Raw genomic sequence first — 15,244 nt, forward strand, 5'->3', positions numbered from 1 at the left:
ATAAAAACCTATAAAGTTCCAACAGGATTGGACAGGGTAGTTGCAGGAAGGATTTTCCCGATGGCGGGGAAGTCTAGAACCAGGGGTCACAGTCTGAGGATATGGGTCGACCGTTTAGGACTGTTTTGAGAATAAATTTCTGCACCGAGAGTGGTGAGCCTGTGGAATTCTCTACCACAGAAAGCAGCTGAGGCCAAAACATTGTGGGCACGATCTGACTGAAGTGCAACACAGTCCCGCGTCGAGCGCGTTTAGCCGGGTATTTCCCGGCGCTTGCAGTGCCGAGAAAGACCACGCTTTCCAATGGGACACTTGCAATCTGGGGCCTTAGCGGAGAACACACTGCTGAGGCCGCACTTAGGTCCCGATTCTTGCACTGGGGAGCACCGTTCGCCAGAACTCCTCAGTGCAGGAGGAGAATGGGGATGCCATTTTTAAATGTTGCCCCAATCTCTTAACACCCCCTGGACCCCACAACGCACCTATAAGGGGGTCCTCGGGAGGGTGGGGTCCCAAACGCCCCTCTCCACCCCCACACCTCCTCCCGCACCCCACTTGACACAAGCAGGGCACAATGCCAGCCTGGCAGTACCCCATTACCTGCACATTGGCAGTGCCAGCATGTCAGGATGTCAGTGCCAGGGTGCCACCCATCGGCTAACCATCCGTGGGCCTCCGTTCCCAACTCCCACAAGTGCTGTTCCGCCTCACCCACATTTGTGGGGATCAGTTCTGAATGTCGCTCGCCTAAGATTTCCGAGGTGAAGGGGTTGGATCCCAACACATGGGTTCGATCAGGCGAGCTGCATATTAGAGGGAGACGAGCTACTCACTCTAATAGGCAGATTGGCCAAATACTGATCCCGTCTACAATGCGCAAGATTCAGATCGCGACGACTCGCGAGATCCCGTTAGATCTCGCGAGCCGGGTAGATCCCGGAAGAGGCCTCTCCCGGCATCTACTGGCTGCAATGCACCCCCCGGCTGGTAGATCATGTCGTGTAGGTTTTCAAGAAGCAGTTAGATATAGCTGTCAGGGTGAATGGGATCAAAGGATATGGGGGGGGGGGGAAGGTGGGATCAGACTATTAAGTTGGATGATCATCCATGACCATAATGAATGGCGGAGCAGGCTCGAAGGGCCGAATGGCCTCCTCATGCTTCTATTTTCTATGTCTATGTTTCTATGATACCCAAACATCAAATTCTTAAGAGGAAGTGAGAACAAGCGGGAAATGCTAGAAAATAACATGTTTATTTAATATTGAATACAATCAATGAAATATATATTACTGACTAACAACACACATACCTAAACACATTTCTTATTCAACACAATGTATGAACATTCTGAATTAACACAGTTTATGTTGCAATTGGTTTAAAAATATTGATCTATCTGTACCGTTATTAATATAGAATATGTGTGTGAACACTTCAAAACCTCCCCTTTCATTCACAGTCACTCACAGGTCACCCTAATTCAAGGCAGTTTCATGTTGTGGTTCCCAGGTCAATATAAAGAAACTTTCTTGCTGAATTTGCGCTCAAAGGAGTCTGAATGTTCCGATGACAAACAAAGAGATGGACAAAACAAGACGCGACAGCTATTGGGCTCAGTTCCTCAATCACTGCCAATGTTTTTTGTTTGGAGGGTTACACTTAAACAATCGGATATGCTGTACCATGGAGTGAAGAGAGACGCAATGGCCCCAAAGCTCATGGGGAGACGGTGAGGGTGCTAGGGAGTGCAAGTGAACCCCAATGATGCCATTGAATTTAACGCCAGGACCTCAAACTAATTACTTTCCTCTTGAAATTTCCTTTTCCTACCACAGACTGACAGACTAGTTGAAACTGACCAGGAAAACCAGAGACAGGAGTTAAATTTAGACTATTATAATAATAATAATAGCTTATTGTCACACGTAGGCTTCAATGAAGTTACTGTGAAGTTACATTCCGGCGCCTGTTCGGGGATTGAACCTGCGCTGTTGGCATTGTTCTGCATTGTGCTAAATCAGCCCCTGGCTCTCACTAGGAGGCAAACTTGAATAGCTTGAGAAAGGACCTCCTTGACTGAAGGTCCTCTCCTGTTTGCCCCAAAACATGAACAAATGACCCAGGTTAATCCCCAAAATTCAGACAATTCATTGTGAATTTTCTTACGTATCCACAGGGAGGAAATGTATTTCTCGTGGGTAGGATCCAGATCCAAAGTAAAGTTTATAAATGTGTTCTCACGCCACTGGCAAGACCAGCCTTTATTGCCCCACTCTCTTGTGCCTGAGGCAGGACTTTCCATCTGAAATCCTTGTGATGTCAAGGAGCAAATTTATGGAACTGACCTAATGATAAGAAGTGATAGTGTTATCCATTTGAGAGACTCTGAGGAGGATTTAACAGTGAGATGGTTCCCATGGTATTGCTGCTCTTGTAGGGTGAGGGACATGCTAGTCATGTCCATGTTGAAAACCTACATAGATGTGGAGGACATTTCCCAAACACCAAAGCTAATGAATGATTCACAGGTTTCCTACTGTTCGTTATACCCTACATAGCAACAGAAAGGTCCCCTTGTCTGATTTTACACTATCACCTCCAATGCAGGAGGCTCCAAGGATTCCAGATTAGCCTCCAGGACACTGTCCAGCAAAAACCCACGGGGGGAAAAAAATCCAAGGACGTCTTACCCCAAATTGTGCTTTTGTTTGCTTTTACGATCAACACTAACAACTTTGGAGATATGGGAAGAATGGCTGCTTTAAGGACTGCAACAATTAAACAAATTGGCCAACAAGGTGTTTGTTCCTTTTCCAATTGGCCAGTAGAATAGACAAATGGCATGCTGAGATGGAACGGTCATGTGATAAAACCTCCAGGGTTCCACCCAATCAGAGATGGGGATGTTGAGGCACGGGTTTTTTTGAGGCAGTTCAGAGGGGGTTCACAAGGTTGATTCCAGAGATGAGGGGTTTGTCGTTTGAGGAGAGATTGAACAGTTTTGGCCGATACTCCCTCGAGTTTAGAAGAATGAGGGGAGATCTAATTGAGGTATACAAGATGATAAAAGGTATGGATAAAGTAGACATGGAGCAGATGCTTCCTCTTCTAAAACGAGAGGTCTTGGGATAAGAGGTCGCAAATTTAAAACAGAGTTGAGGAGAAACTACTTCTCCCAAAGGGTTGTGGATCTGTGGAATTCGCTACCCCAGAGTGCGGTGGATGCTGGGACAGTGAGTAAATTGAAAGAGTTAGACAGATTTTTAATTGGCAATGGGTTGAAGGGTTACGGAGAACGAGCAGGACGGTGGAGTTGAGGTCAGGATGAGATCAGCCGTGATCGAATGGCTCGATGGGCCAATTAGCCTAATTCTGCTCCTACATCTTATAAATACTGTTCCTATTCATGGAAGGGTTAATCAGAGGGTATCGTGTATGTTGACAAAAATTTTTGTGTTGACAAAAGCACACATGACGACCTGAAGAAAAACATGTTTACGCAGCGAGTGGTTAGGGTCTGGAATGTGCTGCCTGAGAGTGTGGTGGGCGCAGATTCAATTGTGGCTTTCAGAAGCGAATTGGATAATTGCCTGGACAGAAACAATTGCGGGGCTGTGGGGAAAGGGTAGGGGAGTGGGATGAATTGAGTCGCCAGCACAGAGAAGTCAAATTGAACGGCTGCCTTCTGCGCTGTCGCCATCCCATGATTTTGCACGCACTGGGGAACAGATAGCATCATAGTCTGTAATTCAGCCGCCTCATGTGGAACCTAAACACCCACAATCTCTAGGGAAAGAGTTTTAATAAAGCAATGACACTGAAAGATAAAGTAGCAGCTTTTGAAGGCAAAGGTATAGGGATCAATATGGAGTTTAGACCTATAGAGTATTGGGAACTAGTGATTTAGCACATTGACCTTTCACCCCGAGTAGAAATAGAACTCATTCCAGACTAATGGGATGAGAGTGTCCTTTGTTGACTGGAAGAGACTTGTGAGACATAACCCAGTTCCACATGGCTGTGTGTCCAGCGTAAAAGACTATCCCGAACTGAACAATGGAAAATATAAAAACACAGACACAAAAGGGCTAGAAGAAGGCCATTCAGCCCCTTGGCTCTATTCTGCCAATCAATTATATCACGGCTGGTTGGTATTTTAACACCATCCACCAGCCTTGGTTCCTTAATCCCTCAACAACCTTACCCAACAAAAATCTCACCAATCCCAAATTCCAGGTCCGAGCTGAGGCCGATTGCTCGGGTAGAGGGAGATTTAGTCAGTGGCCAACTCTCTTGTACCTAATCTCAAGCAGAGCTTGTTGCTGGCCCTGGGTGTCTTAACAATGTCTTTACCAACCCCCCCCCCCCCCCCGCTGACTCCAGCTGTAAGCCTTGTCCACTCAGGTAAAATGAATAGAATAAAACTGGAAATGAGGGAAGTTTGAAGCAAAATGTTGGCGACACACAGGACAGCAGACAGTATCTATGGATAGGAAAAGATCTGGTCGTATTTTCAACATGGTCTTTTCGTCCCCTGTGTCCTTCAGAATTAACAGGAGGCAGGTTAAGGATATAATAGAGGGAGGGTCGTGGATGGTGGATGTCCGGTTGACATTTAAGGGACAATTCCAGTGCGCTTGGGGGGGGGGGCTGATGGTTCTATGTTGAATGACCGTTGGTCAAGGGTGATTGGGGGCGAGGGGGTGGGTTGATGGTCACTGAAGGTAGGGCACAGGGGATGGAGTGATGCACCAGATCGGCCTGTGACACCCACTGTATCCAGACCCCAGCAAGAATGAAGCCGCTGCAACATCTCTGTATCTTGGGGTGAATACCAGCAGATGCTAGTATTCACCCCCACCCACCCGCCCCCACCGCGATCATCGATGTGAGAAGATGATTCTGCTCACAGACAAACTCAAGCACGCACACATGGCACATCAAATATCTCTTAGCAATTGGTTTCACTACCTGTATTGAAAAAAGCAACTGAAGCTAGCAAAAAAACAAAAACAACCATCGACAATTTGCAAGAAACACTTATCAGAAAAGTCAGCATTAATTGTAGGCAAGATTATTTTTGTTCCTGACTGGTTCCTTACCCTGTGCAGCAGCCTGGAGCAAATGGAATTATTTTTAAATAAGTGCTGTTCCTTAGAATTTACACCACACAAACAGGCCATTTGGCCTGTCTGCACCATGCTGTGTGTATCCTCCTCACCAGCCCCCTTGTCTTCTCCCTCTAATTCTATCAGCAGAACCTGTCTATTCCTTTCACTTTAACACACTTATCTAACTTCCCCTTGACTCATCTAACACTCCTAATGAATAGCTGGTCCAGGAAGACTGAAGGGACCTTGGATCTGCTGAAAACTATGGCTTAGAAGCTACTTTCTCTGCTTGTGGTCATGGTTATGATTCTTGGTAGCAGGAGCTCCATTATTAATGTTTCAATTTGGTGGCTGAATTTTAAATGTCCCCGCACCTCGCCCAAGTCGACACAAGGACCTGACAACACTGACATTACGGAGTGACCACACTCACAAAGGTTACGAAATAAACAAAACTGCTCGACAAAGGTATCATATATACAATATTCGATTATAAAAAAAGAAAAATAATTCCTTTATATAGTTTTGTTCTGTGCAAAAGAAATGCTACTTATAAGGTGAAATGTAATGGGCAAGAATAATCTCAATAGATGCACTATAATACAAACCTGACAACTACACTGGCTCATCGCTGTATAATATTACCCTGAAAAGACTTTTTCTCCAGATCAGAACCAGAGTAAGGTCCCACTGTGAAGAGACAAAACGTTGGAAATGTGAAGACAAGTTACGACCAAAACAATTAAATGACCTTAAAATGGTTTTTTTCCCCCATTTGGGTCAATGGTACAGATGGATAATAGCCCTTATAGCACAGTGACCTTTTCATTCTGCCACTCTCTAATACAGTCCTGGGCCAAGCTACGCATATCTTTGCACAGGATGAGCATTCCAGTTCAACACCAAGCTCAAATCCCCATGTTTCCAAACCCAAGGAAGGCCGCGATGCCTCAAGAGTTCTTTTGTGACTCTGAGAAGTCTTGCTGGAGACCCAAAGCACCAGAGCGCTTGACAATGACAGAAAAGGTATCCTAGGACAAGGTGCAAAGTCTGATTGGTGACAAGTTTGGGTTTCGAAAGCTTGCAGAGTGCAAGAGGAAGGGAGGCCAAGGGAGGAGTGGCGTTCCGCAGTTTGGAACGGAGATCGAGGGAGATGAGGAATCTCACAGTTGGGAGACAGAGAGAAAGAATGAGTTTAGAGACCGAGAGACAATGCAATTGGGCTTGATTTCAACATGGCAAGACTCCAGGGAAGAGTACGATGATGCAGAACAGGGTGTTAGAAATTGGAAATGAACATTGTGACTTAATACAAAATTCTGTTCCAGTGACAATTTCATGGCCAACGAACGAAACACAAAACGGGATGGTCACATTTCCCCAGATACAGACGTACATTTTACAATCTAATCCCTGCCCAATGGACGGTGGGCGTGTTTACGGTCTGGACTCTATGCGTCTCGAGGATTTTCACATTATTATTCCAATATTCTCCATGCCCTGATTCCCACGGGACCAACCAGGCATCATGTTTAATCGGGATTCTTCTCACAGAGTTTGTACTTTAGATGAAGCCGAAAGCTCTGAGGAAGTTTATCAGCGAAGGCAACTCCAGGATATGAAGATCACAGAAAGCTGTCCTCTACATCGGGCAGGTTAGCATCATCTTCTGTGTCCATCTCAAGCTCCTTCGGGTCCTCAGTCACCTGAGCAGAATCGCTGGTGTTACTCAGCTCTCCATTCTCCACACATACCAGGGAACTGAAACGAGAGAACGGACAGAACACAGCTCAATAAAACTATCAATTCATTAATAGAATCAGAGCTTTCTTTTTAAAGAATGAATTCAGGTGAAGGGCCAACAACCGTAACAAAGGAGGTTGTCGAGCAAGAGGGGAGAAGGTGACATCAGTCAGAATGCACAGGTTTGGTCAGGAGGCAAAACAAATTCAGCTCAAATGAAAGCAAAGAACTTGCATTTCTATAGCGCCTTTCACAACCTGACAACATCAAAGCATTTTACAGCCAACAGAGCCCTTTTGAAGATTAGACACTGCTATAACATGGGCGGCACAGTAGCATAGTGGTTAGCACAATTGCTTCACAGCTCCAGGGTCCCAGGTTCGATTCCCGGCTTGGGTCACTGTCTGTGCGGAGTCTGCACGTTCTCCCCATGACTGCGTGGGTTTCCTCCGGGTACTCCGGTTTCCTCCCACAGTCCAAAGATGTGCAGATTAGGTGGATTGGCCATGATAAATTGCCCTTAGTGTCCAAAAAGGGTAGATAGAGTTACTGGGTTATGGGGATGGGGTGGAGGAGTGGGCTTAGGTAGGGTGCCCTTTTCAAGACCCGATGGGCTGAATGGCCTCCTTCTGCACTGTAAATTCTATGATAAATTCTATGAAACACAGCAGCCAATTTGCGCACAGCAAGCTCCCACAAACAGCAATGTGATAGTGACCCAGATAATCTGACCATGTTGACCTGAGGGATACATATTGGCCGTTCTTCCATGGGATCCTTTTGCATCCACATGACAGGGCAAACGCGGCCTCAGGTTAACGTCTCCTTTGAAAGATGGTACCTCCAGCAGTGCAGCACTCCCTCAGCGCTGCACCGGAGTGTCAGCCTGGATTTTAAGCTCTATTTTCTGGAGGGGATCTTGAACCCATGACCTTGGGACTCGGAGGTGAGAGATAGTGCTACCATCTGGGCCACATGCTGGCACTAGGGTTGGAGGCTAAAATTGCTGACTGAAATACAGTTGGCCGTACACAACCTTGATGAGCACAGTAAGAAGTCTTACAACACCAGGTTAAAGTCCAAAAGGTTTGTTTCGGTTGTCAGACTTGTTACTGTGCTCACCCCAGTCCAACGCCAGCATCTTTACACCACAACTTTGGTGTCGTAATTAGCTCAGAGATGAGTTTCCAACCATACATTTGTGCCATCATTTAGGCCGCCTTTACCTCTAATAATAAAAATAATAATCTTTATTGTCACAAGTAGGCTTACATTAACACTGCAATGAAGTTACTGTGAAAAGCCCCTAGTCGCCACATTCCGGCGCCTGTTCGGGTACACAGGGAGAATTCAGAATGTCCAAATTACCTAACAGCACGTCTATTCTGATGCACAGATTGGCTGGCCTTCCATATTCCACCCTCTGTAATCGTCATGTTGTCCAAATTTCTGCTGCTCGTACCCCAACTCGCATCAAGACCCATTCACCCTGTGCTTGCTGACTGATCTACACTGGGTCCTGGTTGAGCAATGCCTCAATTTAAAAATTATCATTCTTGTTTTCAAATCCCACCCCGGCCTCAACCCTCTGTAATCTCCTCCTGCCCCACAAACCTGAGATGCCTACTCCAATCGTGGCCTCTTATCCATTTTTGATTTTGATCACTCCAGCATTGGCAGTCGGTCACTGGACCCTAAGCTCTGGAATCCCCTCTTTAAACCCCTCCCTTCCCCCTTTAAGACGCTTGTTAAAACCTACACCTTGAACCAAACCTTTTGTCAGCTGTCTCTATATCACCACACGTGCCTCGGTGTAAAATTAGTTTGATAATGCTCCTATGAAGTGCTTTGGGATGTTTTACTATGCTAAAGGAGCTATATAAATGCAGGTTGTAGTTGTTACGTGGATAGTTAGAGATTAAAACAACGAACTAATAATGAAAGCAGTGCAAACACAGTTAGACAAACTGTGCGGCCGAGAATCATGAAAAATATAAAAAACAGTGGGAAGATGAAAAAGGAGTTCATAGAAATACAGAATGAGAGAGGAAGAGGCAGACAGCATTATCAGAGACCCCTCCCACCCAGGCATTGCCCTCTTCCAGACCCTTCCATCTGGCAGAAGGTACAGAAGTCTGAAGACTCGCACATCCAGACATAGGAACAGCTTCTTCCCCACAGCTACAAGACTCCTCAACGACTCCCCCTCGGGCTGATCTGTTCCCTGTAAGAATACTATTCACGATGCCTTATGCTGCTCTTGCTCATGTATTTGCTTTGTTTGGCCCCTTGTTCCGCACTAACCAATAATTGTTTTGTCGATGTACCATTTGTCATTGTTCTCTGTTGATTATTCTTTTGTCAACTATGGACGTACTGTGTATGTTCCTCGGCCGCAGAAAAATATTTTTCACTTTACTTCGGTACATGTGACAATAAATCAAATCAAATCAGGGGCAATGGACTGAATGGCCCAGTGTTCTATGCTGCAAGGTTGTGAGATTGATTTCTCGCTGTGTGGAGCTTCGGGAACATGCTGAACATTAGCCAGATTCTTTACCTCGGCCTTGTCCCTGTGGCGGACTCGCTCAGCGAGTTCTCCGTCGGGCTGCTGGCCTCACAGGGGTCTGGGTCGGGCAGTGGGATGATGTAGCCATTGTTGGTGCCGTTGGGAAGACCCTCTGTGCAGTTGGAGTAGATCACACTGTCGTTGACTTGGAAGAACTTAACCCCAGTGCGGCACATCGCTGGGTGGTCACTCTTTAGAAAATCCTGGTTAACTTGGGCGTATTTCTAGGGGTGCGTTGAGAGTGGGAAAAGAGGAGGAAACAAAAGCAAAAACAAATCAGCATTTTAGACACTTGGTAAATTCCTCTCTTTTTCCCGTCAAATACACCATCCTGTCATTTACACCCCCTGATGCTTCACCTTGGTCAGGTTGACCAGGTTTAAGTGTGTATACATGCTGGGATTGGCATGTCTGGTACAGGCTGGGGGGGGGGGGGGGGGGGGGATAACGCAGCAGTACAACAGTGGGGCTGGGGTGATGGCAATGTTTTCAGCGAAAGAGCTGAGACAAGACAAGAAAACTGATTCGAAACAGAAAATGCTGGACAATCTCAGCAGGTCTGACAGGACCTGTGGGGAGAGAAGGGCTGACGTTTTAGGGCTGGATGACTCGTCATCAAAACTTTGACTTTGTTAGAGCTCAGAGCTTTGACAGAGGTTTTTTTTTAAGTTAGGAGATCATGATTGGCACAGGCTTAGAGGGCCGAAGGGCCTGTTCCTGTGCTGTACTTTTCTTTGTTCATTCATAGGATGTGGGCATTATTGGTAAGGACAGAGTTTATACACCCACAGTGCTGTTGGGGAGGAAGTTCCAGGCTTTTGACCCCGCGACAGTGAAGGAACGGAGATATATTTTCAAGCAGAGGTGGACTTCAAACCTTTGGGGGTCCGACACTCCCATTTTGCGGAGGACAAACGTCATGCCCCTTTCTCTGGTGACATGATGGTCTGCCCCCAATGGCCTCGAGCCCCACCCCCAATGACATCGAGCCCCACCCCCAATGACGTTGACCCCCACCCCCAATGATGGCTCGGGTGGCGGGGCCTTGAGCCTCGACAACCCGCATGTGCTCCTGGCTGGCGGCCTGGCTGCTGTTGCTGGCCACCTGGCCTCTATTCTTTTTGGTTGCCCTCCTCAGCCCTGGCCTAGAAGCCAAGAGTCACCCCACAGCTCCTCCTCGCCTAGCTGATGAGGAACATCGCAACCATGATAGAATGGCAGAGCAGACTTGATGTGCTGAATGGCCTAATTCTGTTCCTATATCTTATGAACTCATGAAGGCTTCATCGACTCGCACCTCGATGTTACGTTGGCGACTTCACTTTTGCCTCTGGCTGCCCTCCAGACCGAATGCCAGACATCTGAATGCTGCTTTGCACCTTGAGAAATTTCACACCAATTCAGAAGATCTGTGTCTGAACTGCTCTGTTTCTCCAGCACCTCTGAATGTCCGGCAAGTGGTTTTCCCGCTCTAAAGGAGACTCCACCAATCAGAGCCTGATGTCGTTCTGTAATGCCTGCTGATAGGCTCAAGAAATTTGAATGAGCCGATCAACAATTTAGAGCTACCAAGGCTCTGATTGGTGTTCCCAGGGTGTTCCCACCACAAGTCACCTCCCCCCCACCATTGGCCAGGGTCCTGCGCTGCAGTGCTGGGTGTTTTATTGAAAGTCCGCCTCTGTTTCCAAGTTAGGATGGTGAGTGGCTTGGAGGGGAACCTCCACATGATGGTGGTCCCATGTGTCTGCTGCCCTTGTCCTTCCAGGTCGCTGGTGGCCAACCTGTGGTCCATCTGGATTCTGAGTGCGGCCCACGAGACATTTTGTGGACTCCACACGCAGGGCTGTCACCTTCCGCTGGTTTCCATCAATGTAACCTTTTTCCTACCGGAATGACTGAAGTGATTCGCACGTAAAGCGAGGGCGTGTGAAGCAAGGATGTGTGAAGTGAGGGCGAGTGAAGGAGTTGCGTGCTGGTTGCTCACAACATTGACTGTGAGAGCGGTGCACTCCCTCTGTGTAAGTGTAAATATTTATTTTATTGTTACCATTTGAAGTTGATGACAGTTCTATTAATATATGAACAATGAAACATTTTCCATAATCTGTAATATTCAATGCATCTTGAATGTATTCAATCTTATTTGTGGGGTCACGTTTGGTGAGCAATCCTGATTTCAATCTTACGGCCCATTGAGATGAAGGAGGGCCACTCGTGACCCACTCACTTGCCTAGTTTGCCCATTACTGTTCTAGGTGGCCAAAATCACCTGTTTGGAAGGTGCGTCTGAAGGAGCCTTGGTGAGTTGCTGCAGTGTGCCTTGTAGATCAGTATTTTCAAACTTTTTATCCCGGGACCCACTTTTGCCAACCGGCCGACCTTCAGGACCTCCGCAAACGACACCTCACCACGTTCGCTTACCTTTAACGTGAGAGGGGAGCCTGTTTAGTCCTCATGATCTCACTTGAATCAGGTTCACAGGAGGAGAGGGCAATGCGCATATCAGGTGCGGAGTTCAGCCAGTTCCTTTGTACCATCTTAATTTTTGTGAGAATGGAAAATTCACAATCGCACATGTAGGTCATCATGAAGGGCAATAGCAACAAAATGCTTGTTTTACTCAGCACTGGATCCTCCTGGGAGATGCTACTCCAGAATGCTGACAGCCTCATGGGCTTTTGGTGTATTTTTAATTTGCTGTCACAGGTCAGGAGCAGCAGCGTAGTCTTTTAGTTTGGAGTCAGCTCTAAGTTAATAACTGACTCTGGGGTCTCAACCTCAAAAGGAATTTTTCATCACCACTTCTCTTTCAAAATATGAAACTTCTCCTCTCATTTGTCACTACTTCCCTGCACAAAACACACATGTGCTTTGCATTCTTATTTGCATTGGCACAATTGACAAAACCATACCTCAAGAAATCATCTTTCTACTGCTTTATTCCCGAGTTAAATTTCTTCTATAAAGGCTGATAATCAGAGGCCCTGGACCTCTGTACAGAGCTAACATGAGCACTGCTTTGTCCTCCCCTGACCTCTCCTGAGCAGCTTTCTTCAGCAGATTCAGATGTGAGATCCTCTGCCTATTTGTGTCTCTGGCCATCTCTTTCTTGTACCAAAACGATCCATCATCATCTTGACAGTCCTCTTGCCTTGCTTGCCAGCAGCTATATAATGGAAGAAGTTCTCCTCCGTGATTTAGTGCCAAAAGCGCACATTCAGGCCGCTTGACGCAAGTGTACGTGCAGGTGCGTGACCTGCTCACTGATGTCGTTTATGGTCAGAAGACGGCACACAGCCTCATTTCCTTCTCATCTAAAAGGCTGCAGTGGCTGCCATTCTCAATATAAATGCTGGTAACAGTCATTCGGCGCTTCACCTGCGATCAGGGTCATCACAACCAATTGCTCCGCGACCCTCCTGACACCTGCCCGCGGGTCGCGACCCGCACTTTGAAAAACTCTGGCACACACTGCTGCTACCGTGTGTTGGTGGTGGAGTGAGTGGATACTGAAGCTAGTTGGATGGGGTACCGATCAAGCGGGCTGCTTTGTCCCGACTAGTGTTGAATTTCTTGAATTATTTAAAAAATTTATTCATGGGATATGGGCGTCACTGGCACAGCGGAATTTATTGGCCATCAAGAGTCAACCACATTGCTGTGGATCTGGAGTCACATCTAGACCAGACCAGGTAAGGACAACAGATTTCCTTCCCAAAAGGAAACCAGATGGGTTTTTATGACAATTGACTTTTAACCAGTTTGTTTTATTGAACTCCACCATGGCGGGATTCGAACCCTAGTCCCCAGAGCATGACTCTGGGTCACTAGTCCAGCAATAATACCACTACCCCACTGCCTCCCCACTGCCTCAATGTGCTCGTCGCTACACCCAGGTAAAAATAATGTTGGAAGCATGCAAGTAAATATTCCAAGAACAAAATCTGTATTTTATTCAATATTATATTTACCTTCTTATAGCCCTCAGTGAGCAGATTACCCATGGATTGTACTAAATTGGAGAAAGAAGGTCTCTTCTCAAATTCATCATTCCAGCATTTTTGCATGATTTGATATCTGCAACATCATTTCAAACACAATCATTAGGTTAGGCCATAGACAACGTTTGCCCCATCTTGTCTTCCACCTGTGCAACTCCTTCCTCTCTCTCAGTCCAACCCATCCCTCGGTCCCCCCTTCCCTCAGTCCCTGTTCCTCAATCGTACGTCAGACCTGCTCTCTCAGTCATCCTCCCTCAATCCCCCCTCCCTCTGTCCCCTTCTCAATTACCCCTCCCTCAGTCCCCTCTCCCTCAGTATCCCCTTCCTCAGTCCCCCTCACTCAGTACCCCCTCCCTCAGTATCCCCTTTCTCAGTCCCCCTCACTCAGTACCCCCTCCCTGAATCCTTCCCTCAGTCACATCATTCTCAGCCTCACATCCTCAGATTCCCCTCCCTTAGTCTTCCCTCCAAACTATGGGACTTCTCCGCTCCCTCAGTCTCCCCTTTCTTAGTCTCCCCTCCCTCAGCCTCCCCTTCCTCAGTCTCCCCTCCCTCAGCCTCCCCTCCCTCAGTCTCCCCTCCCTCAGCCTCCCCTCCAAACCGTGGTAACACCCCCCGTCGCTCTGCCTCCTACAATCTGCAGCTTTTACAAATTTGCTTTATTGTCCCCCACTCGATGCCCCTTCATTCACCCCAGACTTTCAGTCTGAGTGTTGCGCAGGCCCTCAGCCTTTCCTCGAACCTGACCATCATTCTTGCTTCTCTAGCTTGTGCCTGAACTTTACTCACATTTCATCGGAGGCGTAGTGAGGTTTGGGCATTCTGTAACCATGCCTAATGGCATTGTAGAACTGGTCGTTGACGGGAAGTTCCGGATACGGTGTCCCACCTTGGAAGGAAAGAAAGAAACATTTTTTAAAAAGTAAAGCAGAGATAGAATGAGGGAGTGAGAAGAAAAGAGAAAGGAGAGTGCAAGGATAGAAGAAAAGAAAGAAGCTATAGTTACTTAGGCAGCAGACATCAATTTGATTTAATTCTCATTGATCATAGAGTCATAGAATTTACAATGCAGACGAAGGCCATTCGGCCCATCGAGTCTGCACCAGCCTTTAGAAAGAGCACTTGACTTAAACCCATGCCTTCACCCCAACTCCATAACCCAGTAACCCCACCTAACCTTTTGGACACTAAGGGGCAATTTAGCATGGCCAATTCACCTAACCTGCATTTCTTTGAACTGTGGGAGGAAACCGGAGCACCCGGAGGAAACCCACATAGACGAGGAGAATATACAAACTCCACACAGTCACTCAAGGCTGGAATCGAACCCGGGTCCCTGGAGCTGAGAGACAGCAGTGCTAACCACTGTACCACCGTGCTGCTCAGTCTAGTCGTTAGATCTAAATTAAAGACTTGCATTGGTATAATGATTGTTCACGATCTCAGGACATTCTGGAGCATATTACAGCCAATGAAGTACTGGTGCAGTGTAGGTACTGTTGCAGTGTGGGAACCGCAGCAGCCAATTTGTGCTCAGCAAGATCCCACAGCAGTTTATTTATTTAATTCTTAGTGTATCTTCACACACACCTTTTTTTTTCCCTTTGGGGAATAGTGGAGGAAATGGTGGAAGGATTCCCGAGCTGATTATCAGCTCATTGAACTGTGTTATGCACAGTCCTTCCATGGCCAACAAGTCCTGGCGTTGGACTCAAACCTGGAAGTTCTGGTCCAGAGGGAGGGGGGCTACCCACTGTGCCATAAGACGTATGTGCTTATGATCAGATGATCTGTTTTGCTTTAGCGATGGGGGGTTG

At 46.9% G+C, this 15,244-nt stretch overlaps 1 protein-coding gene across 3 annotated transcripts in view; it reads right to left on the reverse strand.

Annotated features, from left to right (window-relative positions):
- Nucleotides 1-1,236: 1,236 nt before the first annotated feature.
- The window catches only part of LOC140427151 (platelet-derived growth factor receptor beta-like), a 162,469-nt gene continuing 148,461 nt past the window's right edge, over nucleotides 1,237-15,244 (reverse strand). For all 3 annotated transcript variants that reach the window (XM_072512700.1, XM_072512701.1, XM_072512702.1), the window contains 4 exons: nucleotides 14,217-14,316; nucleotides 13,398-13,503; nucleotides 9,418-9,650; nucleotides 1,237-6,875 (listed from right to left, as the gene is read on the reverse strand). In XM_072512700.1, coding sequence (XP_072368801.1) covers nucleotides 6,740-6,875; nucleotides 9,418-9,650; nucleotides 13,398-13,503; nucleotides 14,217-14,316 — 575 coding nt within the window. In that variant the 3' untranslated portion in view covers nucleotides 1,237-6,739. The remainder of the gene's footprint in view (nucleotides 6,876-9,417; nucleotides 9,651-13,397; nucleotides 13,504-14,216; nucleotides 14,317-15,244) is intronic.

The sequence above is a fragment of the Scyliorhinus torazame genome, chromosome 7 (genome assembly GCF_047496885.1).
Source record: "Scyliorhinus torazame isolate Kashiwa2021f chromosome 7, sScyTor2.1, whole genome shotgun sequence".
NCBI lineage: Eukaryota > Metazoa > Chordata > Chondrichthyes > Carcharhiniformes > Scyliorhinidae > Scyliorhinus > Scyliorhinus torazame.